At 43.1% G+C, this 27,952-nt stretch overlaps 1 protein-coding gene across 3 annotated transcripts in view; it reads left to right on the forward strand.

Annotated features, from left to right (window-relative positions):
- Positions 1-27,952, forward strand: part of CSPG5 (chondroitin sulfate proteoglycan 5) — a 53,459-nt gene that overhangs the window by 7,007 nt on the left and 18,500 nt on the right. The window contains exon 5 of one of the 3 annotated variants that reach the window (XM_027038585.2): positions 12,014-12,108. The exons of 1 other annotated variant lie outside the window; for it this stretch is intronic. In XM_027038585.2, coding sequence (XP_026894386.1) covers positions 12,014-12,108 — 95 coding nt within the window. Of the gene's footprint in view, positions 1-6,470; positions 7,023-12,013; positions 12,109-27,952 lie in introns of those variants that run through there. One more of the 3 variants, XM_027038584.2, reaches the window with a different exon arrangement.

Consider the following 27,952-nt stretch of genomic DNA (forward strand, 5'->3'; position numbering starts at 1 on the left):
GTCTTCCCCCCACAACTCCCCTCAAGCTAATGCACACCCGGCCCCTACCCTGTCTCTGATCTATTTCCAAGTGAGTGTGGAACCCCTCCCCACAGCTCTGCAGGTCAGCTCAGGGTGACCTGCTGGGACCGGGATTGTGGGACTGGGGGCAGGATGGCGTGTCACTTCCTTGATGAGCAGAGTTACAGGTAGTATGGAAGCTCTTTGTCTAGGAGGACTCCTGATTTTTAGCTTCGTCTAAACTTTAGAAGTCTGATTGGTCTTTCTCCTTGTCTCTCTACTTGCTGTATCAAGAAGAAACACTCTGCTTTCATTGAGAGGGAATTTCCTGGCAGGCACTGAAGTGAATGGTAGTTGCTCTTTGGGATGAGCGCAGAAACCTCTGGATGGCTAGGAAAACAGTGTCCTTTATATTGTTTAAGCACCCTAAAACTGGCAGGCATATATCCACTGGTGAGGGTAAGATAAGCACAGAACACTGGTGGAAGCATGAGTCTGGGGTAAGTTCTCTTCTTAGGAAGATGGGCTCGTAAATGTCAGTTGAAACCCAATAGAAGGTCCCAATAGACCAGTTTCTAAAGATCCTGGCTTAGTGTGTTATCTGGACCAGACAACCAGTTAAGTACTGGATACTGTCAGAGAGAATTTCATAAATAAAGCGGAAACCATCCAAGCTCCAGATCGTGTCACAGCCAAGTCCAGGAATTCGGCACATGGCTCGTGCTACCGTATGGGACAGCACAGATCTAGATCGTTGTTTTCCTTTTATAGATGGGTAAAGTGTAGCCCCCAGAAGGAAAAGAGAGAAGAATAGTAAATGGGACCTTGTTCACCAAACCCCAGGAAAGAAGAACTTGGCCTGGTGGAGGAGGAGCAAAGAGGTCCTTTAAATAAGAAATGAAAGAGGTTAGTTTAGGCTAATTTTTTGAAGTCTTTGATATTTAAAGGGCAGAGAAACAACAGATATTATTTTACTTGGTATGCATCAAGATATTAATAAGTTCAAGATGGACATAATAACCAAGGAAACAAGATGTCTTATAAACTTCAGTCTTGATAAACACATTCATCAGCTCACAGGATATAGGCCTGTGCGTATACCCCCTTCCCACCTAGCCCAGCGCCTCGCGGTAGTATGCATTCAGTCATCTGTGGAATACTGGTGACTGATGGCCTGCTGCAAGGTCTTCTGGTTCTGTTGTCTGATCTGCCATCTCATACATGTGGGGCAGCAGGTCAGACCTGAACGATGGTTCCTCCAGTCAGGGTATACATTGTCCGCAGAGTGCAAGTGTCTTAGGAAAGTTTCTGACACATACATTTTCTGTCACCCCAAGTGTAGAAAGACTCCTTCCCTCTTCCCGAAGAGGGAGAGGAAGGAATTAGCTTTTCTCGGAGGTCTTGGTTGCATGAGCCAATACAGAGGTTTCCAGTTCTTCTTGGCTGACCCAACTTTGTGGAAGGGACAGCATTTGTCCATGAACGTTCCCACTGACCTTGAACTCAGAACATGGCAAGCCTTAAAAACGGAGTGGAGCAGGGACTGGGCAGCTATGGTGGACTCTGCTGAGAAGGGCCGTGGGGTTTTCTGGGCAGTGCTCAGGACATCTCTCAGTGAAGTGGCGGCAAGATGAGGTTCTGGAGGTCTCTGTCACCTCTTGGATCTCGAAGGTCATTCCCACCTGGCATCTTTCCCTCAACTTGTGTCCCAGGGGACATCATGTCTTCTCTGCCAAAGCCCTGAGCATGAGAGAGGATGCCTGTCCCGTCCAGCAGGGTGTGTACTTGTGGATTTTCTACCTTCATCTCTTAACTCTCTCCACCTAGCCCAAAAGTCAGACTTGGTCATACTGAAGGTCTTGTAGGCACTGGCAGTTAAGACCGTTGCCACTTTATTATGACGTGAAGCTCTATCTGTTGCTCAGCCGCCATATTGGCTGCTTACCAGTGATGCTAGCAGCAGGATGAAAGCCGGGAGATCTCCAGGCGAGCTGGGAGGGGGAACCAGGCGCCTCCAAGTCACACCCGCCCATGTAGTCTCTGCCACCTCCTTCCCCTCACCCCTCAAATGCCCTTGGTATTGAAGGCTCCGAAAATTTTGGAGAGTCCTACTTATCTTAATAGAGGGGTTATTTCTTTTACATAAGTGAAGTGGACTGAGTGGGTCATTTTCCCCACCCATCTCCAGCAATCTCTACAGGCCACACTCTGAATGATTTCAGACAACATCTGGGAAGGAGCCGCTGCTGGTGTCTGTGCCGGCGACACTTCCCCTCCCCACCACGGCTCCAGTGGCCTCTTGCGGCTCCTCGCCTGGGTTCCACAGCCAGGGAGCCAGTGGCCGAGAGTGCATGGGCCCTGGAGCTGAGCAGCCAGCCCCCCGAAAGGGGCATCGGGGAAAGGGGAGGGATGGCTAGTGTGTGGGCAGCACAGCGTGTGGGAAGTCACCCGAGTCCCACGGCAAACGCTGCACCGTCAGCGAAGGTCGTGGATATAACTTGGCCTTCCTGAGATTTGACAGACCTTCCAGGATTTCAGTCTAGTAATTACTAGACTTGTCCATGAGGTCCTTTAGTCCTCCCCTGTTTAAATCTTTCTTACTCCTAGGCTCGATTTCTTTCATGTATTTGGTAAAATACTGACTGCCCATCCCCTTCTGAGAGAGATTTGTTTCTGGACAAGTGGGGCTGCGGGCCTGAACCCACACTACCCCTGGGCTGAAGGATGTCCATTTGGCTGGGGTGGAATGCCAGGAAGGGGGACGCAGAGCAGTTGCCAGGACTTGGGCCAGATGGAGGGCCAGCTCCGTCTCCACGAGTGACTTCCGCAAACCAAAGGCAGACGGGCCTTCTGCAGAGGGTTTCAGCAGCCCTAAGCTTAATGGGATCTAGTTCTGGAGGAGACACGTGGATTAGGATAGCTCCATCTTGGTTTAGACACTGCCTCACCTGTGCTGTTTGTTGGAAGTACTTAGCTTGTCTAATAGCATCGTGGGATACATATGTTCCTTATTTTTAGAATATCCATATCCCACCTATCGGCCCAGAAGTCGATTTTCTCATCTGTCTAAATCCCATGAGCCCTCAAGGGGCCAGGCTTCATTTGGGCCCTCACCTTCATGGCATCACAGCTTAGATGTCCAGATCTGTAAACACCCCTAAATCTACTTTTCCTCACATGATGCCCCTGTTTGCCCTCAAAGCCTGTCTGATGTCAAGGATGGGGTGGGGGGAGCAGGATGTTGAACAGCATGGAAGTGAGTCCTGTCCTCGTGAGAGGGTGGGTGAACACAGGCCATCGTCTCCTGTTCCAGGCTTGCTGTGATCCAAAGTCTGTTCTATCCAGGATCTTTACTTTTTTTTTTTTTTAAGTTTATTTATTTATTTTGAGTGTACTTGGGCATGAGTTGGGGAGGGCAGAGAGAGAGGGAGATAGAGAATCCCAAGCAGGCCCCGTTCTGTCAGCCCAGAGCCCAACAGGAGGCTCCAGCCCACGAACCGTGAGATCATGACCTGAGCCAAACCAAGAGTCGGACTCTTAACCGACTGAGTCACCCAGGTGCCCCGACCCAGGGTCTTTAAAGGCCCACCTCTCAAGCTTCCGTGCCCAGTGTCTTTCCCCAAACCACGCAGAAGTACATGGAATGAAAATTGCAGTTCTACCCCCTCCCGCTTCCCTCTCCTTAAAGCCTGTGTGTGTACGTGTGTGTGCGTGTATACATATACTTAATATATCATGGAGATCTTTCCATCTCACCACATCTAAATTTATGCTCTTGAAAAGGTTTTTTTCTAAATCTCTCCCAGCAGTAATAGAAAATATCAAGTACCTGAAATCTGCCTCAACACTATATGAAGTTCATTTCTTCTTATTCTTGTGGAGTTGTGAATGGGGAACGTGTGTTCCCCTGTTGTCCATAAATCATTCCTGAGGTCTTTGAAACTGTATTATAATGCTGTATTCAAGCCAGTCTTCTGAAAAAGTGCTAAGTGAGGCTGGGAGCAGGGGGAGGTGACAGTGGTTTGTTTAGGCACAGGACTTTTGAACACCCATAGTACCCTGCATAAGCCTGAAGCCTTTCCCTACCTTCTGTCCAACCAGTCACTACCCTGACCTAGTGCTGTTATGGGTCAAACTCAGTAGCAGTCAGCATGGGCAAGGACTCGCCACAGTTGTGTGGAGACTGTCCTGTTCCTTCAGCATGATGATGACCATCAATTTTGGAAGTGGTTAAACCAAGGAAAGTCTGAGCTAGCTGGTCAGATAGCAACATCCTCTACCCTTCTGGCCACCGGTGAGCCTGCCTGGGTGTTCACCCAACCTCTTTGATCAGCAGAGTTCCAAGCACTTACAATAGCTATTTGGAGTGCCTAAGAAGGAACTGAGGCCAGCTGAATCACACTGGGTATATAGGCATATCTCCAAGGTATTGTGGGTTCAATTGCAGACCACTGCAATAAGTGAATGTCAAGATAAAGCGAATCAGACAAATTCTGTGATTTCTCAGGGCACATAGAAGTGATGTTACAGCGTGTAATCTAGCAGGTGTGCGATAGCACGTTGTCTAAAAAGATGTACGTATTAATTAAAAAATACATTATTGCCAAAAATGCTAATCACTATCTGAGCTTTCACTGGGTCACAATCACTGATGGCAGATCACATAACAAAAATAATAATAATGAAAAAGTTTGAAATATTGCGAGAATCACCAAAATGTGACACAGAGACACGAGGGGAGCAGTTGCTCCTGGAAAAATGGCACCCACAGACTTGCCTGCTGCAGGGTTACCACGGACCTTCAGCGTAATAACATTTTGGGGCGCCTGGGTGGCTCAGTCGGTTAAGCTTCCCACTTCGGCTCAGGTCATGATCTCACCCTTCGTGAGTTCGAGCCCCGCGTCGGGCTCTGTGCTCAGCTCAGAGCCTGGAGCCTGCTTCAGATTCTGTCTCTCCCTCTCTCTCTGCCCCTCCCCTGCTCGCAGTCTGTCTCTCTCTCTCAAAAATAAACCAACATTAAAAAAAATAAATTTAAATTTAAAAAATTTAAATTTTCGGGGCGCCTGGGTGGCGCAGTCGGTTAAGTGCCCGACTTCAGCCAGGTCACGATCTGGCGGTACGTGAGTTCGAGCCCCGCGTCGGGCTCTGGGCTGATGGCTCGGAGCCTGGAGCCTGTTTCCGATTCTGTGTCTCCCTCTCTCTCTGCCCCTCCCCCGTTCATGCTCTGTCTCTCTCTGTCCCAAAAATAAAATAAACGTTGAAAAAAAAAAATCTTTTTTTAAATAAAAAAAAAATTTAAATTTTCAATGAAAAGAAACGGCAGTGTCTGCAAAGCATAATAAAAATGAGGTGTGCCTGTAACCCCCAGATGGCCCTGCAGGAAAAGCACGGCAGGAAGGCCGGTGCCACTGTGGGAGTTCTCTGAATGCCCAGAACACAGACCTGGAGGACTATGTACTGGTGTGGGGTTTCCAGAAAACCTCTGACAAGCAAATTCAGTTCAGGGCCAGGAGCTTGTCACAGGGCTGCAGGCAACGTACATGGAGAGACATGCATACATGGCACGGCTTCACGTCAGAAATGGGTGGGAAGCTAGCCGCATGAGTATTGTGAGTATTGTCTGACGCGAAGCAGCACAAGTACCGTCGAGGCGGCCAGACTCACCTGGGCATGGATTGTAAGTTAGCATCTTTTTTTTAATTTTTAATTTTTTTTTTAACGTTTATTTATTTTTGAGACAGAGAGAGACAGAGCATGAACGGGGGAGGGGCAGAGAGAGAGAGGGAGACACAGAATCGAAAGCAGCTCCAGGCTCTGAGCCATCAGCCCGGAGCCCGACGCGGGGCTCGAACTCACGGACCGCGAGATCGTGACCTGAGCTGAAGTCGGACGCTTAACCGACTGAGCCACCCAGGCACCCCTAGCATCTTTTGGTAGATCAACTTCTCCTGGTAAAGGGGCCTGCACATCTCTGGCCTCTTGTCAAAGGAGGTATACTTGCCATGGGGAGAGGGGCCCTAGTTTTGCTAGGAGCAGCTCTGCACCTGACCATGGGCCTATTCATGCCCCTGACTAGGGGAGCTCCCTGACCAGTACCTTTCTGGGAAAGCAGAGCCGCAGCAGGATGGAAGGCCCTGCCCAAGGGGAGCTCTGAGACTCTTAAGGGGCCAGATCAAGTGTTAAAGGGACTATTTCTCTCCCCCTTCCCCCACTCCCTCCTCCTCCCCTCTGAAAACCTCAGACTGGCCTCCATTAAAGGGATTTGTAATCCGGATACCTGCCAGGTTTCATCCCTGTCTGGCTAGTGTTTTTTTAGGAAGACATTCCTAGAAAGTAGCTGCTAACGAGTCACTTTGGTCCATTCGAGTCTTAGAGCCTCTTTCTTTCTTCTTTCAAAAGCCTAGAGTGTTATTTGATCCCTCTACCCACTGTCTCCTTCATGCCCCTCCTCATCTTTTCTCCTCTTCCAGGATGACCCTAGTGCTCCCCACAAAATCCAGGAAGCTCTCAAGTCCTGCCTGAAAGAGGAGGAGTCATTTAACATCCAGAACTCCATGTCACCCAAACTTGAGGGTGGCAAAGGTGACCAGGCTGACTTGGAGGTGAACTGTCTTCAGAATAACCTAACCTAAAGCAGAACAAGAAGAGAGGAAATGGGGGGAGGGGGGGTGCGGGGAGAAACATGACCTCCTCTTGTACAGAGTCTTTTTCTTGTAACCATTTGTTAAACTCTTTTCTTTTTCTGATCTCATGGCATGCTTTGATGTATTTTGTACAGGAGGGGAAACACACACACACACACACACACACACACACACACACACACACACACTAAGCAAAGAACCCAGACAAAATTGCATACATTGGGTTGTTTTGTCTGTGCTGTCTGTACATTGCTTCTGCTGCTGTGATTTCTAAACCTACGCTGTTATTCAACTACTTTTTTTTTGTACTTTGACCCACCTTTTTTTGAAATAAGAGTAAAAAACAAAGTTCTTGAAATAAAACTTTTTAAAAAGCCATTTTCCTAATGTCATTGTGTCCACTCACCACCCATTCTTGTCAGTTTGAGTTTGAATTCTTACCTTCACTAAAAGTGTATATTTGTACGTGTTTGAAATCCCAGAAATGGTCTATATATTAGCTTAGATGGCCATAACCAAATACCACAGACTGGGTGGCTTAAACAATAGATATGTCTGGAGGCTGGGTGTCCCAGATGAAGGTACCACCAGAGTTGGTTTCTGGCAGGGCCTCTCTTTCTGGCTCGCAAACAGCCACCTTCTTGCTCTATCCACCAATGGCCTTTTCTCTATGCACACGTGGAGAGGGAGGTCTCTGGTGTTACTTCCTCTTCTGATAAGGATGCCAGTCCTATGGACTAGGGCCCATTTAGCCTTAATTACCTCTTTATAAGCCCATCTCCAAATACAGTCACATTAGGGGTTAGGGCTTCAACATGCAGCATTTGGGATGACACAATTCAGTCCATGAGTCTGTAGCGCCTATTATTAAGAATACCCTTTCCTAGGGGTTCCTGGCTGGCTCAGTCAGTAGTGCGTGCTACTCTTGATCTCAGAGTCATGAGTCCCCAGCCCCATGTTGGTTGTAGAGTTTACTAAAAAAAAAAAAAAAAAAAATTCCTTCTTTCATAAATATTTACTGAGCACTTAGCCAGGCGTTACGCTAGATGCCAGGAACCCTGGATGAATAAGACATACCCTAACCTAAGGAAATTAACAGTATACTTGAGAAACAGAATTCTAAACAAATAATTATAATACACTGTGCCAATGTCATAATAGAGGTATATACAAATCTGTAAGAGTTGGAATTACTAGTTTAGAAAGGCTTCAAGGAGAGAGCTTTAAGTTGGACTTTGAAGGATGAGGAGGCATTTTTCAGAATCATGTGGGAAGAGAGGACATTCAAGGCAGCAGGAGGATACCCATAGGAAAGTCTTGCCATATGACCAAAGATTGTGAGAGGGAGGTGTCCTAGGTAATGAGGCTGGAAAGGGCAACTTAGGACAGATTGTGAAGGGCCTTGAATGCCATTAAACATGCTGAAACAATGTCAGATTTCTTTTCTTCTCTTTTCTTTTCTTTTCTTTTCTTTTTATGGTTTCAGGTGTAGAATTTAGTGATTCATCACTTAAATACAGCACCCAGTGCTCATCCCAACAAGTGCCCTCCTTAATGCCCATCACCCATCTAGCCCATCCCACCCCACCTCCCCTCCATCAACCCTCAGTTTGTTCTCTGTATTTAAGACTCTCTTGTGGTTTGCCTCCCTCTCTGTTTTTATCTTATTTTTCCTTCCCTTCCCCTATGTTGATCTGTTTTGTTTCTTCACATATGAGTGAAATCATATGATATCTTTCCCTGACTGACTCATTTTGCTTAGCATAATACCCTCCAGTTCCATCTTGCAAATGGCAAGATTTCATTATTTTTTATCGCTGAGTAATATTCCTGTGTGTGTGTGTGTGTGTGTGTGTGTGTGTGTATCACATCTTTATCCATTCATCAGTTGGACATATGGGCTCTATCCATAATTTGGCTATTGTCGATAGTGCTGCTATAAATATTGAGGTGCATGTGCCCCTTTGAATCAACATTTTTGTATTTATTCTTTGGATAAATACCTAGTAGTGCATTTGCTGGGTCCTAGGGAAGTTCTATTTTTAATTTTTGAGGAACCTTCATACTGTTTTCCAGAGTGGCTGCACCAGTTTGCATTCCCACCAATAACGAAAAAGTGTTCCCTTTTCTCTGCATCCTTGCCAACATCTGTTGTTTGCTGAATTGTTAATTTTAGCTGTTCTGACAGGTGTGAAGTGGTATCTCATTGTGGTTTTGATGTGTATTTCTCTGATGATGAATAATATTGAGCATCTTTTCATGTGTCAGTTGGCTATCTGGATGTCTTCTTTGGGAAAGTGTCTATTCATGTCTTCTGCCCATTTCTTCACTGGATTATTTGTTTTTTGGGTGTTGAGTTTGATAAGTTCTTTATATATTTTTGGATACTGACCCGTTATCTAATATGTCATTTACAAATATCTTCTCCCATTCCATCAGTTGCCTTTTTGTTTTGTTGATTGTTTTCTTCGTACCTCATCAGATTTGTTTTCTAAGAAGACAGCTCTGGAGAGAGTGGTGACGGCAAACAGAATGGAGATTGTATCAGTGCAGGCAACAAACAAGGGTGGATTCGAGAGACAATTAGGAGTTCAAATAGCCATAATTACTACTGGGGGAGTTTTCTAGAATTTTGCCTATGTTCAATCTGTGATAATTCCAATAACTGGAATTGCTGTGTGTGTGTTTCTGTTGCCTAATTTCTGCTACTTCTCCTGATTTGTCTTCCCAACTGCCTCGTTATTCTTTATTTTGTGATGGACGTTGTATTTGGAAATAGTTTATTGAAATATTTTAAGGCCTAGGATGATTTCTTCCTTTAGAAAAGGTTTTTGTTTGTTTGTTTGTTTGCTTGCTTGCTTGCTTGCTTGCTTGCTTGCTTGTTTGCTTGCTTGCTTCTATCGGGTGCCCAGGGGCCCTAGAATTCTGGGATCACATTATTCCAGATCAAGGTTGGAGATTTTCCAGGCCACTGAAACCAGTCCTATCAGACTGCAAGGGCTGGTTTGGTTTGGGTTCATCTTTACCTCTAGGGCACAATCTTCTGGGGCCACAGCCCCAAAAAGGCAGTGGTTTACCAGCATCTTTCCACCTTTGGTGGGCCCTGTGCTCCAACTTGCCCCCCATGGCCCCAAATGTTTGGAAACACTACTGTCCTCACCCCCTCTTCCAAATGGGTAAGTCCCTCCAGGGAAGAAGTGGCCCTGAATGCTGGGCTCATCCGTCTGATTTCCTGTCCTCTCTGGGACGTCAGCCTTGTAATTCTTTAGTATCTTGTTAGCTCTCTGATGCTTTTCAGATGTTTGCACAGCTTTTGGTGTCCTTAGTGGAAGGGTTGGTCCAAATTTACCTAGTCTCCCATTTACTAACAACAGAAGTCCTCTGTTTTCATCTTGGGACTCTTGCCCAGATGGCATTCAGCTGGTGCCATGAGCTCAGTCTGCTCTTTGCTATTGGATAGGGCTGCAAATTAGGATGTTGGGTTATGGCCTGTGTGTATTATGGCTTCCTAACCTGATGCTTATCCACTTTAGGGGGTTTGGCATAGTTTTACTTAGGATTTCCTGTACTCTCTGAATTAGGGGACAGACCTGTCTTTCATGGTTAGGCACCTCTGGCTCCTTTCACGAGGAGGCCCAGTCAAGAGGGATTGTTTGTGAAAGTACTTTGTAAGTTCTAAATCCCATCCAGACATGAGGGTTTGTTAGTATCATGTTTTGTTTTTCCCACAAGAGTATTATGGGATGCAGATCACTGCCCTTGGCTCTGTCCCACCTTCACAGCATACGCAGGAGGGATAGAAAAACCCAGATCTGAAGGGGAGCAGGAGACAAAGCAGGCCTAATGAATAGAGTTACCAGGTGTCGCCAAGAGTCTTTGACCCAATGAAGAGGCTGCTGTGTCGCAATAGGATATACTGATGTCTATCTGTGCTGGCCCTCTTTCCTGCCAGAGTGTTTGTGCCTCTCAATGATTGTGCTCCAGGAGGCCAGCCAGCATCCTCTCTGGGGACCTCAGCTCTGCTGTCAGCTCACTCACCCACCCCTCCGTAATTATCTAGTGCTTGAGACATCCCCCTTCGGCACCCTCGTGCTGTCAGGTGATGGGCCCTAGATCCCTCCTCTCTGTTTCTTCCACCCCACTCCATAGCCTGTTTTGTGTCCTCCTCTCTAAAGAAAGGACAAACCAAAAATGTAGGAAAATTAGGCATCACAGAAGAAAGTTCATTTGTCTAGGCGCCTTTCAGCACTGATGGATCGCTTCACTTAGGAGGCGTGCGCACGCAGTGCTGAGCCATCTGTCTCTACAGGGCACATCCCTGCCACATATGCCTCACCTGTGTCAGCTTCCTGGGGCTGCTGTAACAGATGAGCACAAACGGAACAGCTAACACAACGGAAATGTATTCTCTCTCCATGAAGGCCAGAGTTCTAGAATCAAAGTGTCAGTGGGGCTGTGCTCCCTCCGACTGTTCCAGGGAAGAACCCTTCCTCACCACTTCCTAGCTTCTGGTGGTTGGCCGATAAACCCTGGCATTCTTCGGCTTGTAATCACATCACTCCAATTTCTGCCTCTGACTTCACATGGCCATCTTCCCTTTGCATGTCTCTGTCTCTTTACCAGGCCTTCTTATAAGGACACCAGTCATTGGATTTAAGGTCCCCTCTAATCCATTATAACCTCCTCTCAACTTGATTACAGCTGCAAAAACCCTATTTCCAAATAAGATTGTATTCACAGGTAATGGAAGTTAGACTTCACTGTATCTTTTTGGTGAGACACAGTTCAACCCACAAGCATACCTTACCATTTTTAACATTTTTCTAATGTTTATTTATTTTTGAGAGAGAGAAAGAGAGAGAGAGACAGAGCATGAGCAGGGGAGGGGCAGAGAGAGAGAGACAGAGAGAGGGAGACACAGAATCTGAAGCAGCCTCCAGCTCTGAGCTGTCAGTAAAGAGCCCGACACGGAGCTTGAACTCATGAACCATGAGATCATGACCTGAGCTGAAGTCAGATGCTCAACCAACTGAGCCCCTTACCCTACTATTTACGATACACTTCATAGCCATGGTCTTCTCACATCCCTACCGGAGCCTGGCGTTGGAGTCTTAGGACCGGAAAGCATCAGTGACAATATTGGAACCCAGACTTTAAACTTCTATTTCAGTGTCCTTTCCTCTGTGTGACATCATACCACAGACACAGTTCTTTGTCCTTTCTCATATAATTTATAGAAATGAAAGGTTAGCCTGTGTTCTGAAAAGCAGCACTAACACCAGACTCAGAGCTAGAAGGCTCCTAAGTGGAGTCAGATGACCTCTCTGAACCTAAGGTTATTCATCTGTAAAGTCCTCACCTCTTCACAGGACCACCTAGGCATCGGGGATTACAGCAAAGAACAAAATGGACCAAAGCCCTGCCCCATGGAGCTTACTTCCCAGGGTCATGATGTGCATACAAGGTAAGGTATGTGAGTGTATTCTGAAAAGTAGAAGGGGCTGTACAAACCCACCCTCCAAGCCCAAGGGAAAGGGAGGTAAAGGCAACTTTATTGGTCAAACAAGCAGTGAGGTGTGTGAGCACCGCCACCCCTGAGATCGGTAGCAGAGGCTCCTCCCTCAGCCCTGGAGCTCCTCACAGGCATTTGAGAAGCTCCGGGGAGGGGAGAGTCTCTACTCAACCGAACATGGGAGTGATGTCTCCTGGGCGTGCAACCATGAGAGTATACAAAGTGGGAGTGACAAAGAAATGCACAGTTACCCTCAGGGATCTGGTGGCCAGTCAGACTAAGCAGTACCCTGGCCAGAAGTTCATCAAAGCTAAAAGAAGGATGTGTCGATCACAAGGGTTGGCTTCGGGATGTATAGTGCATGCAATTCTGAGGTGTATATGTAGGAGCAGAACTGCTAGGGTGGAATTTAGCCGACCTTTACCTTGATGAGATCATGTGAAGGTGGCTCTATCAACCAGCAGCTCCCACCAGCAGTGGATAAGAGTTGCCTTTGCTGCACACCCTCATCAGCACTTGATATGCTCACACTTTTTAAATTTTAGCCACTCTTTAGGCATGTCGTGGCATTTGCATTCTCTCCATATGTTTATTCGTCCTCTACATTTCTGCTTTGTTTTTATTTTTTTTAATATTTATTTATTTTTGAGGGAGAGAGAGACAGAGCGTGAGCGGAGAGGGGCAGAGAGAGAGAGAGAGAGAGAGAGGGAGACACAGAATCCGAAGCAGGCTCCAGGCTCTGAGCCGTCAGCGCAGAGCACGACGCTGGGCTTGAACCCACAAACCGTGAGATCATGACCTGAGCCAAAGTCGGACGCTTAGCCGACTGAGCCACCCAGGTGCCCCATTATTTTTATTTTCTTAGTGTTTATTTATTTACTTTTTTTGAGAGAGAGAGAGAGAAAATGAGTAGGGGAGGGGCAGAGAGAGAGGGGGACAGAGGATCAGAAGCAAGCCGTGTGCTGACAGCAGAGAGCCCGATGTGGGGCTGGAAATCACAAACAGTGAGATCACGACCTGAGCCGAAGTTGGACACTCAACTGACTGAGCCCCTCCAGGCGCCCCCCCCCATTTCTGCTTTTGTGAAGCATCTTCTTAACTCTTTAGCCCGTTTTTCTCTTAGACTATCTTAATCCCATTTATGGTCTGTTTTATTGGTCAATATGTATTGCAAATATCTTCTCCCACTCTGTGGCTTGCAATTTCATACTCCTAATGTTTAATTAATATTAACCCTAATTTTTATGTAGTCAGACTTATCAATTTTCCTGTGCAGTTCCAAAATCATTCCTGGAAACTTGCTTCCACCTAGGGTGCTCAAAGTCACATGAGGACATCACTTACATCCTAACAGCAAGAAAAAAGTCAGATAATCTGCACAATCACGACTTCTTGGGCTCTTCAAAGAGCTCGGGTCACAAGGCAGCCAGATAAGTTGAAATCCAGAGGGCAGCAAGCCCCTTCAAAGAGAGAACACACACATGGATTTTGTCCATGGCAGAACCTGGGAGGAAAGGACAGCACCCTAAAAATGGGAAGGGAGACAGCCATGTGGTAATGAATTCATAAAGGCAGAGTTTAGCTAGCCTGACAGGTCAGAATCTCTGGAAGCTCCAGACACAAGGGTTGTCTGCAGTCATTCACACGCTCTTTTCCATAAGCCTCAATTGGGTGCTCACGAGAAAAATCGGGCGGGGAGCATGAGACCTGAGAGCATCCAGTTAGTGGTGCGCAAGAACAAGACAACACCCACTTTCCAGACTCTTCTGTCAATCGAAGCAAAGCCTTAAGCTTCTGGAAACCTTCCTGTTCCCACAAGCAGGAAAAATGAACTGCCTCTGAGGGTAAGAGCACAGCCACCTGTCTCTGCAGGGGCAGGAAGCTCCTCTCCCCGCTACAAGCCTCATTTGCAATAACCGTGAGGGAAGAACAGAATCCTTTTGCCATCAATTCCAAGCAAAGGTATGATTTAGGGGGCGAATGCAAACACAATGCCCCTGGGGAGGAGGGGAAGGGGACCCAGACCCTGCGTGCAAAGGCGTGCAGCCTCTTGGAGGCTAAAGACTCTCTAAAGACTGGCTCCCACCCCGGACTCCCCTCACATACAAGTCCCAGAGTTTGGCTGGCAAGGAAGGGAATGGCAAGAACGGGAAGAAAGGCCCACCCTGAGACTCAAGTGTGCAAGGTCTACCTAAGCGTGAAGCTGAAACAGGAAAAAAATGACAAAAACTGCCCCCATCACGGGTCCTGCCCTGGTTAACAAGCAACAGCAGTTTACATCTGAGGGAGTGGGAAGAGCAAGAGACCCTCCTCTGAGGTTCAGACACACAGGGCCTGCTGACAGTGGAATGCAGGAACACTGAAGAAAACACTCTGGCATCTCAGGCCTCACATGAATCAAAAGGTGGCAGCCACTTTGCCCATTGGAGAAGTTCTAGCAACAGCAAAACCCAAGCTCAGCTCTACTATTGACTGGACTGATTCAATCCCTGTTCTGAACAACCTAACAGAAAAGAGACATGCCCATCTTTGGGCATCAAGACTATTTACCTAATGCTCTACCCTTCTTTTACACACAATATCTAGCATTTATTCCACACCCAGAAATGAAAGAGAAAAGAAAAACCACTGTCAAATGATAAACGGGTCAAAACAACCAGACCAAAGGATGACCCAGGTAATGAAACTACCAGAGACTAATCTGTTAAAGGATCCAGTGGAAAAGACAAACAACATGCATAAACAGATGGAGAATATGAGCAGAAACACAGAAACTACAAAAAAGGAGTCATGAAAATGGTAGAAATAAACAGCAAAAAGATCACCACAAAACCAGAAGTGAGGAATCCCTTCAACTATATTAACAACGTGGAAAATAAAATTCAGAACAATTTTACAAGGATAAAGAGGGGCATTACATAATGAGAAAGATAGTTTATCAAGAAGATCAGGACAGAGGTGCCTGGTGGCTTAGTTGGTTAAGCATCCAACTCCGGCTCAGGTCATGATCTCACAGTTTGTGGGTTTGATCCCTGCGTCAGGCTCTGAGACAGCTCAGAGCCTGGACCCTGCTTCGGATTCTGTGTCTCCCTCTCTCTGCCCCTTCCCCACTCATGCTCTGTCTCTCTCTGTCTCTCAAAAATGAATAAACATTAAAAAACTTTTTTTTTTAAAGAAGACAAGACAATTCTAAAAGTGCATAAACATAATGACAGCTTCAAAGTATACAAAGCAAAACCTGATTGAAAAAAAAAAAAAGCAAAACCTGATTGAAATCAAAGAAGAAATAGCTAAACTACACTTATAGTTGGAGTTTTGTTTCTCTTTCTTTTTTAAGAGAAAATTTATTTTGAGAAAGAGACCTTGCCAGTGGGGAGAGGGACAGAGAGAGAAAGAGACAGAGAATCCTCAGCAGGATCCATGCTGTCAACACCCAGGGCTCGATTGCATGACCATGAGATCATGACCTGAGCCAAAATCAAGAGGTGGGATGCTTAACTGACTGAGCCACCCAGGGTTCTCTATAGTTGGAATTTTCAATGCTCCTTCCTCAGGATATGGAAACCAAAAAGTCATTAAAGATACAAAATACATGAATAGCACTATCAACCAACTTGATCTAATTGATCTTTCCAGAATACTGCCCCCTACAACAGCAGAATACACAGTATTTTCAAGTGTGCATAGAACATTAGTCAAGATAGATGATATTCTGAGCCATAGGGACACCTCGTTGGCTCAGTCAGTATAGCATGCAATTCTTGATGGGTTGTAAGAGCCCCATGTTGGGTATAGAGATTACTTAAAAATTAAAAAAAATCCTAAAAAAAAAAAAAAAGGAAAAGCTTTTAAGATGATAGTCTGGGCCATAAAATAAATCAAAATGTAAATATATTGAAATCATACAAAGTGTGTCCTGATTAAAATAGAATTAAACTAGTAATCAATAATAAAGATATCTGGAAACCTCCACCTCCAAATATTTGGAAATTAAACCACACATTTTGACCCACAGTTCAAAAACTAAATCACAAGAGAAATAAAATATTTTTTATTGAATGAAAATGAAAACACAGCAGATCAAAATTTGGGGAACAGAGTTAAAGCAGTGCTTAAAGGGAGATTTAGCATTACATGCTCTTATTTAAAAAGATTTCAGAGGACACCTGTGTGGCTCAGTTGGTTGAACATCTGACTCTTGAGTCAACTCAGGTCACGATCCCACAGCCCTGCATCAGGCTCCACTCTAAGAGTGGAGCCTGTTTAAGATTCTCTCTCTCCCTCTGACTCTCTCCCCTGCTCATGCGTGTCCTCTCTCTCTCTCTCTCTCACACACACAAAAACAAACAAACAAACAAACAATGAGAGACTGGGTCACGCAGCACTACAAGTCCTACAGACATTGAAATAATAATGAAGAATGTTGTGAATGATTTGATGCCAATAACTTTATTAGTCTCAATGAAAAGGACAAATTCCTTCAAAGACAACTAGTACTAAAACTCAATCAAGAAGAAATAGATAACTGTAAGAGCCCTATATTTATTAAAGTAATTGAATTCATAGTTAAATTGTATTGATAAAATGTTTTATTTTGAAAAAAATTGAGAATTTCTGCTCTTTGAAAAACACTGTTAGGAAAGGGAAAAGACAAGACAGAGAAAATATTTGCGAAACACATATCTGATAAAGTACTTGTATTCAGGATAAAGAACTATTCCAATTCAATATATGAAGACAACCCAATCTTTTATTTTATTTTTAAGTGTTTTATTTATTTTTGAGAGAGAGAGAGAGCAGAGTACAAGCAGGGGAGGGGCAGAGAGAGAGGGATACACAGAATCCGAAGCAGGCTGCAAGCTCTGACCTGTCAGCACAGAGCCTGAGGTGGGGCTGGAATCCAGGCACGGTGAGATCATGACCTGAGCTGAAGTCAGATGCTTAACCAACTGAACCACGCAGGCGCCCCTGAAGACAACTCAGTATTTAAACAAGCAAACTATTTGAACAGACATATCAATATAAAATATATTTTGGGGGTTCCTGGCTGGCTCAGTGGGAAGAGTGCTCAACTCTTGATCTTGGGGTCATGAGTTCAAGCCCCACATTGGATATAGAAATTACTTTTTTTAAAAAAGATATTTGGTAACAAATAAGCACATGAGAAGATACTCAACATTGTCAGTATTTAGGGAAATGCAAATTAGAACTACAATAAGATATCATTCGATAGCTGGTAGAATTGCTAAAATTAAAAAGACTGACAATACCAAGTGCTGGTAAGGATGTGGAGCCACTGGAACTCTCAAACATTGCTTCTGGGAAAGCACTCTGGAAAATAGTCTGGCAGTTTCTTATAAAGGTAAACACACATACACCCCATTAATTGCATCTCTAGATACTCAACAGAAATAAAATATACGTCCATACAAAGACCTATGTGTGTGTGTGTGTGTGTGTGTACAGCAATTTTACTCATAATCACCAAAAACAGAGAACAACCCAAATGTGCAACAACTGTGAACACATAAACTGTGGTACAGCCTTACAATGGGAAACTGTTTAGCAACAGAAAGGAATGAGGTATTTATATGCACATGAACATGGATGAATCTCAAAAGTAACAGGTTGAGTTAAAGGAGTCAGAATCAAGGGGCTATATACTGAGGTGCCTGGCTGGCTCAGTCAGTAGAGCATGTGACTCAACATCTCAGGGTTGTGAGTTCAAGCCCCACGTTGGGTGTAGGGTTTACTTAAAGGTTGCATACTATTTTACATTCTGGAAAAAGCAACACTATAGGGACAGAAAATAAATCAGTGGCTGTCAAGTGGCTGAGGATAGAAGGAGAGAATTGCACAAATGCATAAGGAAATGTTCTATAACTTCCTTGTGCTGGTGGCTACACAGGCCCATCAAACTGTATATTTTAAAAAGGTGAATTTTGCACCTTGTGTCAGGAGTCTCCAAGATCATCCCCAGGTATAACGATTCACTAGCAGGATTTACAAGAGTCAGCACACAGCCCTATTTACAGCTAAGATTTATTACACTGAAAGCAATACAAAGCAAAATCAGCAAGGAGAAAAGGCTCGGAGAGGCAAGTCCAGAGAGAACAAGGGGTGAGCTTCCAAGAACTCTCTCCCAGTGGAGTCAACACAGGACACACTTAATTCCTCTAGCAATGAATTGTGCAAACAGATTTGAAATGTGGTCTATCGGGGAAGCTCAAAGAGATTCAGTGCCCAGAGTTGTTAATGGAGAGCTGGTTATGTAGGCCCCCACTGCTTAGCATGTACCAAAATTCTGGTCTCCCAGAAGGCAAGGCAGGTGTTCAGTGTAAATAAACCTCATTGTTTGCAGAAACAGTTCAGGTACAGTGAGGCACTGGTAAGAGGGAGTGTGAGAACCCTTCTGATATCTGAGTTTCCAGACACCAGCCATGGATCAACCTTGTAAGCAGTCCTTTCCCCAGGTGAGCTATATTAACTCTTTTCTACACCTATCTTAATGAACCTAACCCAAAAAAAGAAAGAGAAAAAGAAAAAGTTCCCTATGTTAAGATGATGAAAGTACTTTCCTGGGGCTCCTGTATGGCTCAGTTGGTAGAGGATGCGACTTTTGATCTCGGAGTTTGAGTTTGAGCCCCTACCTTGAGAGTAGAGATTACTTAAATCTTAAAAAACAACTTTTTAGAATTGTAGAATAATTCCATATTTTTTCACAAAAACTATGTTTTGCCTTTCATATTTAGGTGTACAATCAGGGTGGGCTAGAGCTGGCTTACACAGGCTCAAGAGAAAGTTTGTTAAATTTTCACGTATTTTGTGAGCCAATTGTTAAACACAGCGATTACTAAAAATTAACCTGTATAAACTGAACAATTAAATAGATTATGTAAAAAACAAAAGCAATAAAAAAATAGCCCAAATTCATCACTTCCTACTCATTTTACTTTTATCTCTGTTCTTGAGGTTACTGATGTCAGTTGAATCTGTATGGAAATACCATCTACGTACTGCTTCCACGCGTTCTTTTCCTTCTACTCTGCCTTCAGTGACCTTACGTTGGTTGCTTAGAATCAGCCAGGGTAGGAGTATTTACACCACAGAACTCACTAAACGTTGAAAGTCAGGGATTTTGCCCTTTGGGGAGCAGCAGGTTGTTGAATATTCATCAAGCACACTGCTGGGATTGATTTTTGTAAATGACATTAGGTAGGGATCTAATTTCATTTGGAGGGGTATCCAGTTGGTCCAGCATCATTTACTGAAAAGGCTCATTTCTCATTTCCCCATTTCTCATTTTGCCATTGCTCTATTGCTTTTGCATTATTCAAAGGTATCTATATGAATGGGTCTGTATCTGAGATCTTCACTGTTCCTTTGATCTACTTGTCTACCTCAGCACCACTATCACACTGTGTCCCCAGATTCATTTAAACCTTGATATCCAGTATACCAAGCCCTCAGTTTGTTTCCCAAAAGTATCCTAGCAATTCTGAGTGCTTTCCATTTCTACATACACTTTAGTAACGGCTTGTCGGGTTCCACCAAAACAAAAGCATAAACAAAAACCCTTGAGATTTTGATTGGAACTGGGTACAATCTTAGGTCAGCCTGGAGAGAATTGATCTTTACAACATTGAGTTGTCCAATCAATGAACATGGTCTATCTCTCCATTTATTTGCATCTTCTAGAATTTCTCTAAATATTGTTCTATAGATTTCTACATGAAGTGTATTTGTTAGATTTCTTAACAGGTATTTGATTTGTTTATAGTATTATAAGCAAGATCTTCAGAGTTTTTTAATTTTCTATTTTCTATTGTATTTTATACAGAAACAATTATTTTTAACATTGATTTGATACTCAGCAACCTTGATAAGCATGCTTATAATAATTTACATGTAGATTCTTTTGTATTTTCTATGTATACAATTATATAATCTGCAAATAATGATAGTTGTTTCTTCTTTTATAATCCTTATTCATTTTTTAAAAATTTAACCCTCTTTTTATTTATTTTTATTTTTAAAAGGCATTCTTCTTTCTTTGTTTTTTAAATTTTTTAAATCTTTATTTTTGAAAGAGAGAAACAGAGTGTGAGCAGGGGAGGGACAGAGAGAGAGGGAGACACAGAATTTGAAACAGACTCCAGGCTCTGAGCTGTCAGCACAGAGCCCGACGCGGGGCTGGAACCTACAAACTGTGAGATCCTGACCTGAGCCGAAGTCGGACACTCAACCGACTGAGTCACCCAGGCGCCCCTAACCCTCTTTTTTTTTTTTTTCAATATATGAAGTTTTTTGTCAAATTGGTTTCCATACAACACCCAGTGCTCATCCCAAAAGGTGCCCTCCTCAATACCAATCACCCACCCTCCCCTCCCTCCCACCCCCCATCAACCCTCAGTTTGTTCTCAGTTTTTAAGAGTCTCTTATGCTTTGGCTCTCTCCCACTCTAACCTCTTTTTTTTTTCCTTCCCCTCCCCCATGGGTTTCTGTTAAGTTTCTCAGGATCCACCTAAGAGTAAAAACATATGGTATCTGTCTTTCTCTGTATGGCTTATTTCACTTAGCATAACACTCTCCAGTTCCATCCATGTTGCTACAAAGGGCCATATTTCATTCTTTCTCATTGCCATGTAGTACTCCATTGTGTATATAAACCACAATTTCTTTATCCATTCATCAGTTGATGGACATTTACCTAACCCTCTTTTTAAAAAGCTGTTTATTGGGGCACCTGGGTGGCTCAGTCGGTTGGGCGACTGACTTCGGCTCGGGTCATGATCTCACAGTCCGTGGGTTCGAGCCCCACGTCGGGCTCTGTGCTGACAGCTCGGAGCCTGGAGCCTGTTTCGGATTCTGTGTCTAGCTCTCTCTCTGACCCTCCCCCGTTCATGCTCTGTCTCTCTGTGTCTCAAAAATAAATAAACGTCAAATTAAAAAAAAATTAAAAATAAATAAATAAAAAGCTGTTTATTTATTTTGAGAGAGAGAGAGAGAGAGTGAGCAGGGGAGGGACAGAGAGAGGGAGAGAGAATTCCAAGCAGGCTCAGCACTATCAGTGCAGATCCTGATGTGGGGCTCAGTCCTACGAAATGTGAGATCATAACCTGAGCTGAAATCAAGAGTCAGGCACTCAACAAGCTGAGTCACCCATGTGCCCCATATAATCCTTATACATTTTAATTCTCTTTCTTGTTTTATTGCATTATCCAGGACCTTTCAGTGTGTTGTGAATAGATGTGGTAAAAGTAAACATCTTTGTGTCATTGCCAGTCTCAAAGGGAAAGCCTTCAAACTTTCATCATTAAAAATAATGTTTTCTGTAGACTTTGCAGACATAGTTTATAAAATTAAAGACATTTCCTTCTATTCATATTTTGCTAAGAGTTTTTACTTTGAATGGATGTTAATTTTTATCAAAAGCTTTTCTGTATCTATTGAGATAATCATGTAATTTTCATCTTTTATCCTCTGAATACATAAAACTACATTGATTTTTTTCAAAGGCCAACCTAATTTTGCAAGTTTGGAGTAACTATAACTTGGTTGGAAGCATTAACCTTTCAATTTGTTGCTAGGCTATATGTTCTAACATATATTTTTAGAAATTTCACATACACATTCCTGAGTTAGATTGACTTGTAACTTTCCTTTCTTGCACAGTCTTTGTTAGGTGTTTGTTATCAAGGTTATTTCAGCCTTGTAAACTGTATCGGGTCACCTTTTAGGGTTCCAAGACCCAATTCTAATGGAGGGATCAGGGTGGGCCTTCACATAGAACACTAAGCAATTCTCAGACACCAGCAGGGTGTCCAAGAATTCAACTCAATTTTGATAGTATCTACCTGGGGATAACATCAGATCCAACAGGTTAAGGGTTTAGTTCTACAAGGCTGCCCCACAACCCTCCTCTTCAGATGCCAGTCACAAGCCTCAGACTGTTACCTGTGCTTTGGACAATTCACTACAGATTGGAGGTTCCAATGACCTTCTTAGGTTTGTTTGTTTTGCTAGAGGGCTCACAGAACTCAGGCAAACACTTACATTTACCAGTTTATTAAAGGCTATGATAAGGGATATGAATCAATAGCCAGATGAAGAGATACATTGGACAAAGTCCCACACAAAGGAGCTTCTGTCCTCGGTAGAGCTTGGAGCCCAGCGTGGTGATATGTGGAAGTGTCCTGGTTCCCCAAGTATGGAAGCTCTCCAGAAAAGTACCAAAAAGCTGTTCTCTTGGGTTTTTATGGAGACTTTGTTACAGAGTCCTGATTGACTAAGTCATTGATTATTGGCTGATTCAACCTCCAGCCCCTCTCCCCTCCTGCTGCTATAAACAACTTTGTATAGGGCTTTATGTGGACATAAGTTTTCAACTCCTTTGGTAAATATCCAGAAGTGTTATTGCTGAGTGTTATTGCTCGATTGCTGGTAAGAGTATGTTTAGTTTTGTAAGAAACTTCCATAAAAAAAAAAAAAAAAAGAGAGAGAGAGAGAAAGAAAGAAACTGCCAAGCTGTCTTCAAAGTGACTATACCATTTTGCATTCCTAGCAGCAACATATAAACAGTTCCTGTTGTTCCGCATCTTTGTCAATATTTGGCATTATCACTGCTTTGGCTTTTGGCCATTCTAATAGGTGTGTACTGGCATCTCATTGTTTTAATTCACATTTCCCTGATGGCACGTGATATGGGCCACATGCTTATTTGCCATCTGTACATCTTTAGTGAGGTGTCTGTTAAGATTTTTGGTCCATTTAAAAAAAATTTAACATTTTTTAATTTATTCTTGAGAGACAGAGTGCTAGTGAGGGAGCGGCAGAGAAGACAGGGAGACACAGAATCAGAAGCAGGCTCCAGGCTCTGAGCTGTCAGCACAGAGCCGGATGTGGGGCTTGAACCCACAAAGTGTGAGATCGTGACCTAAGCCGAAATTAGACACCCAACTGACTGAGCCACCCAGGGGCCCCTTGGTCCATTTTTTAATCAGATTTTTATTTTTTTATTTATTTAAAGATTTTATTTATTTTTAATTTACATCCCAGTTGATTAGCATATAGTGCAATAATGATTTCATGAGTAGAATCCAATGATTCATCCCCTACATATAACACACAGTGCTCATCCCAACAAGTGTCCTCCTTACTGCCCCTTGCCCATTTGGCCCATGCTCCCACCCAGAACCTCTCCAGCAACCCTTAGTTTGTTCTCTATGTTTAAGAGTCTCTTATATTTTGTTCCCTCCCTGTTTTTATATTATTTTTGCTTTCTTCCCTTATGTTCATCTGTTTTGTATCTTAAATTCCACATGAGTGAAGTCATATGATATTTGTCTTTCTCTGACTGACTAAGTTCACTTAGCATAATACCCTCTAGTTCCATCCACCTTGTTGCAAATGCCAAGATTTCATTCTTTTTGATTGCCAAGTAATACTCCATTGTATATATACCACATCTTCCTTATAAAAGATTTCATTTTTAAGTAATCTCTACACCCAAGGTGGGGCTCAAACTCACGACCCTGATATCAAGAGTCACACACTCCACTCTCTGAGTCAGCCAGGTGCCCCATTTAATCGGGTATTTAAAAATTATTGTTGGGGCGCCTGGGTGGCGCAGTCGGTTAAGCATCCGACTTCAGCCAGGTCACGATCTCGCAGTCCGTAAGTTCGAGCTCCGCGTCAGGCTCTGGGCTGATGGCTCAGAGCCTGGAGCCTGTTTCCAATTCTGTGTCTCCCTCTCTCTCTGCTCCTCCCCCGTTCATGCTCTGTCTCTCTCTGTCCCAAAAATAAATAAATGTTGAAAAAAAAAATTAAAAAAAAATAAAAATTATTGTTGAGTTTTTTTTTTTAACTCCCCCAACTCCCAACCCATATTTTTGAGTTTTAAGAGTTCTTTATATATTTTGGGTAACAGTCTTTTATCATATGTGTCTTTTTAAAAAATGTTTATTTATTTTTGAGAGAGAGAGGACAAGCAGGGGAGGGGCAGAGAGAGAGGGAGACACAGACTCTGAAGCAGGCTCCAAGCTCTGAGCTGTCAGCAGAGTCTGATGCGGGGCTCAAACCCACAAACTGTGAGATCATGACCCGAGCCAAAGTTGGACATTTTACCAACTGAGCCACCCAGGCGCCCCTATCATATGTGTCTTTTGCAAATAATTTCTCCCAGTCTGTGGCTTGTTTTCTAATTCTCTTGGTCTTGTCTACTGCAGACCACAAGTTTTTCATTTTGGTGAAATCCAGCTTACCAGTTATTTCTTTAGGAGATCATGTCTTTAGTGTGGTATCTAAAAAGGCATCACCATACCCAAGGTAATCAAGGTTTTCACTTATGTTGTCTTCTTGGAGCTTTATAGTTTTGCTTTACATTTTAGTTTATGACACATTTTGAGTTAATTTCTATGAAGCATATAAGATCTATGTCTAGATTCTTTATTTTTTCTGAATGTGGATGTCCAGTTTTTCCAGTACCACTTGTTGACGAGATTATCTTTTCTCTCTTGTATTGCCTTTGCTCCTTTTTCAAAGATCAGTTGATTATATTTGTGTGGGTCTATTTCTGGGTTCTCTTTTCTGTTCCATTGACCTATTTATCTGTTATTTTGCCATTATCTCACTGTCTTATTACTGTAGCTTTACAGTAATTCTTGAAGTTGAGTAGCATCTATTCTTTAACTTTGTAATTCTCCAGCAATATAGTGTCAACTATCCTGGGACTTTTGCCTACCCATACAAACTTTGGAATCATGAATGTTGGTCCATAAAATAACTCGGTGGGATTACACTGAATCTGTAAATCAAACTGAGAAAAACTGACATCTTGACAATATGGAGTCTTCCTATCTATGAGCATGGACTATCTCCATATTTATTTAGTTTTTCTTTGATTTTATTCATCAGAGTTTTATAGTTTTTCTCATATAGATATTGTATGTATTTTGTTATATTTATATACCTAAGTATATCATTTTGGGGGGTGCTAATATAAATAGTATTATGGTTTTTTGTTTTGTTTTTTGTTTTAATTTTTATTTATTTATTTTTGAGAGAGACTGCATGCGAGTTGGGGAGAGGCAGAGAGAGAGAGAGGAAGAGAGAGAATCCCAAGTAGGCTCTGTGCCATCAACACAGGGCCCAGTGAAGGACTCATCTCACAAACCATGAGATCATGACTTGAGCCAAAATTGAGTTGGATGCTTAACCAACTGACAAACTAGGCACCTCAATAGTATGATGTTTTTAGTTTCAAATTCCACTTGTTCATTGTTAGTATATAGGAAAGCAATTGACTTTTGTACATTAACCTTTTATTCTGCAACCTTGCTAAAATAGTTTATTAGTTTTAAAATGTTTTTGTAGATTCCTTCAGATTTTCTACATAGACAATCACATCATCTGCAAACAAAGTCAGTTTTAGATCTTCCTTCTCAATCTGTATACCTTTTATTAACTTTTCTTGCCTCATTGCATTAGCAAGGACTTCCAGTATGACGTTGAAAAGGAGTGGTGAGAGGGGATAGCCTTGCCTTGTTCCTGATCTTAGTGGAAAAGCTTCAAATGCCTTAGATTTAAGTAAAAAGTTAGCTGTAGGATTTTTGGAGATAACTTTTATCCAGTCAAAAAAGTTCTTTGTAGTTTTCTGAGAGTTTTTATCAAGAATAGTAATTGGAGGGGTGCCTGGGTTGCTCAGGCAGTTAAGCATCTGACTCTTGATTTTGTCTCAGGTCATGATCTCTTATTTGTAAGATTGAGCCCTAGTTGGGCTCCGTGCTGAGCATTGAGCCTGCTTGGGATTATCTCTCTCCCTTTCCCTCTGCCCCTCTCCCTCTCGTGCTTTGTACTTGCTCTCTCTCTCTCTCTCTCAAAACAAATAAATAAACATTAAAAAAGAATTTAAAAAACAATCATTGGAAAATAAGTCAGTCAGAGAAAGACAAACACCATTTGATTTCACTCATGTGGAATTTAAAAAACAAGACAGATGAACATAGAGGAAAATTTTTTTAATTTAAAAAAAAGAGAGAGAGGCAAACCATAAAGAGACTCTTAACTATAAGAACAAACTGAGGGTTGCCAGAGGAAAGGTGGGCAGAGGGATAGGTTAAATGGGTGATGGGTATTAAGGAGAGCACTTGTGATAAGTACTGGGTGTTATATGTAAGTGATGAATCACTAAATTCTACTCCTAAAACTAATATTACACTATATGTTAACTAACTGGAATTTAAATAAAAACTTGAAACAAACAAACAAAAGTTAATACAAAGTGGCAAACTAGGCATTAAGATAGGGTGGTACAGGGGTGCTGGGGCAGCTCAGTTGGTTACGTGGCCAACTCTTGATTTCTGCTTAGGTCATGATCTCATGGTTCATGAGATCAAGCCCGGCATCGGGCTCTGCACTGAACAGTGCAAAGCCTGCTTGGGATTCTCTCTTTCTCTCTCTTTCTCTCTCTCTCTCTCTCTGCCCCTAGCCCCCCCCTCTCAAAATAAATAAACTTTTTTTTAAAAAAATAGGAGGGGTGCCTGGGTGGCTCAGTTGTTTAAGTGTCTGACTTAACATATCAGGTCAGGATCTCAAAACTTGTGAGTTCGAGCCCCACTTCAGGCTCTGTGCTGTCAGCTCAGAGCCCACTTCAGGTCCTCCATCTCCCTCTCTCTCTATCTATTGATATGATCATATGGTTTTTCTTTCTTAGTCTGTTGATGTGATGCATTACATTAATTGATTTTCAAATGTGGAACCAGCCTTGCATACCTGGAATGAATCCTACTTGGTCATGGTGCATATAATTCTTTTATACATTGTTGGATTCGATTTGCAAATTTTTGTTAAAGATATTTGCACGTATGTTCCTGAGAGATCTTGGTCTGTAGTTTTCTTTTCTTGTAATATCTGTATCTGGGTTTGGTATTGGGACGATGCTGGCCTCATAGAATGAGTTAGGAAGTATTCCCTCTGTTTCTATCCTCTGAAAGAAATTGTGGAGAGGAGCGCCTGGGTGGCTCAGTCAGTTAAGCATCCAGCTCTTGATTTTGGGTCAGGTCATAATCTAGCGGTTCATGGGATTGAGCCGCACATCAGGCTCTGCTCTGACAATATGGAGCCTGCTTGAGATTCACTCCCCCTCTGTCTGTCCTGCTCATGCTCTCTCTCTCTCTCTCTCTCTCTCTCTCTCTCTCTCTCTCAAAATAAATTAAATAAAAAAAAATTGTAGAGAATTGGTACCATTTCTTCCTTAAATGTTTGGTAGTATTCGTCAGTGATTGCATCTGGGCCTGATGCTTTCTGTTTTGGAAGGTTATCAATTATTCACTCAATTTCTTTAATAGATATTGGTCAATTCAGGTCATCTATTTCTTCTCATGTGAATTTTGGCAGATTCTGTCTTTCAAGGAACTGGTCCATTTCATCCAGATTATCAGATTTGTGGGACGCCTGGGTGGCTCAGTTGGTTGAGCGACCGACTTCGGCTCAGGTCATGCTCTCACGGTTTGTGAGTTTGGGCCCTGTGTCCAGCTCTGTGCTGAAAGCTCAGAGCCTGGAGCCTGCTTCGGATTCTGCGTCTCCTTCTCTCTATACCCCTCCCCTATTCATGCTCTGTCTCTCTCTGTCTCAGAAATAAATAAACATAAAAAGATTGTTTCAGATTATCAGATTGGTGAGCACAGAGTTGTGCATAGTATTCCTTTATTATCCTTTTCATTTCCAAGGGATCTGCAGTGATGTTCTCTCTTTCATTTCTGATATCAGTAACTTGTTTCTTCTTTTTTTTCTTAGT

The sequence above is a fragment of the Acinonyx jubatus genome, chromosome A2, assembly GCF_027475565.1.
Source record: "Acinonyx jubatus isolate Ajub_Pintada_27869175 chromosome A2, VMU_Ajub_asm_v1.0, whole genome shotgun sequence".
Taxonomy (NCBI): domain Eukaryota; kingdom Metazoa; phylum Chordata; class Mammalia; order Carnivora; family Felidae; genus Acinonyx; species Acinonyx jubatus.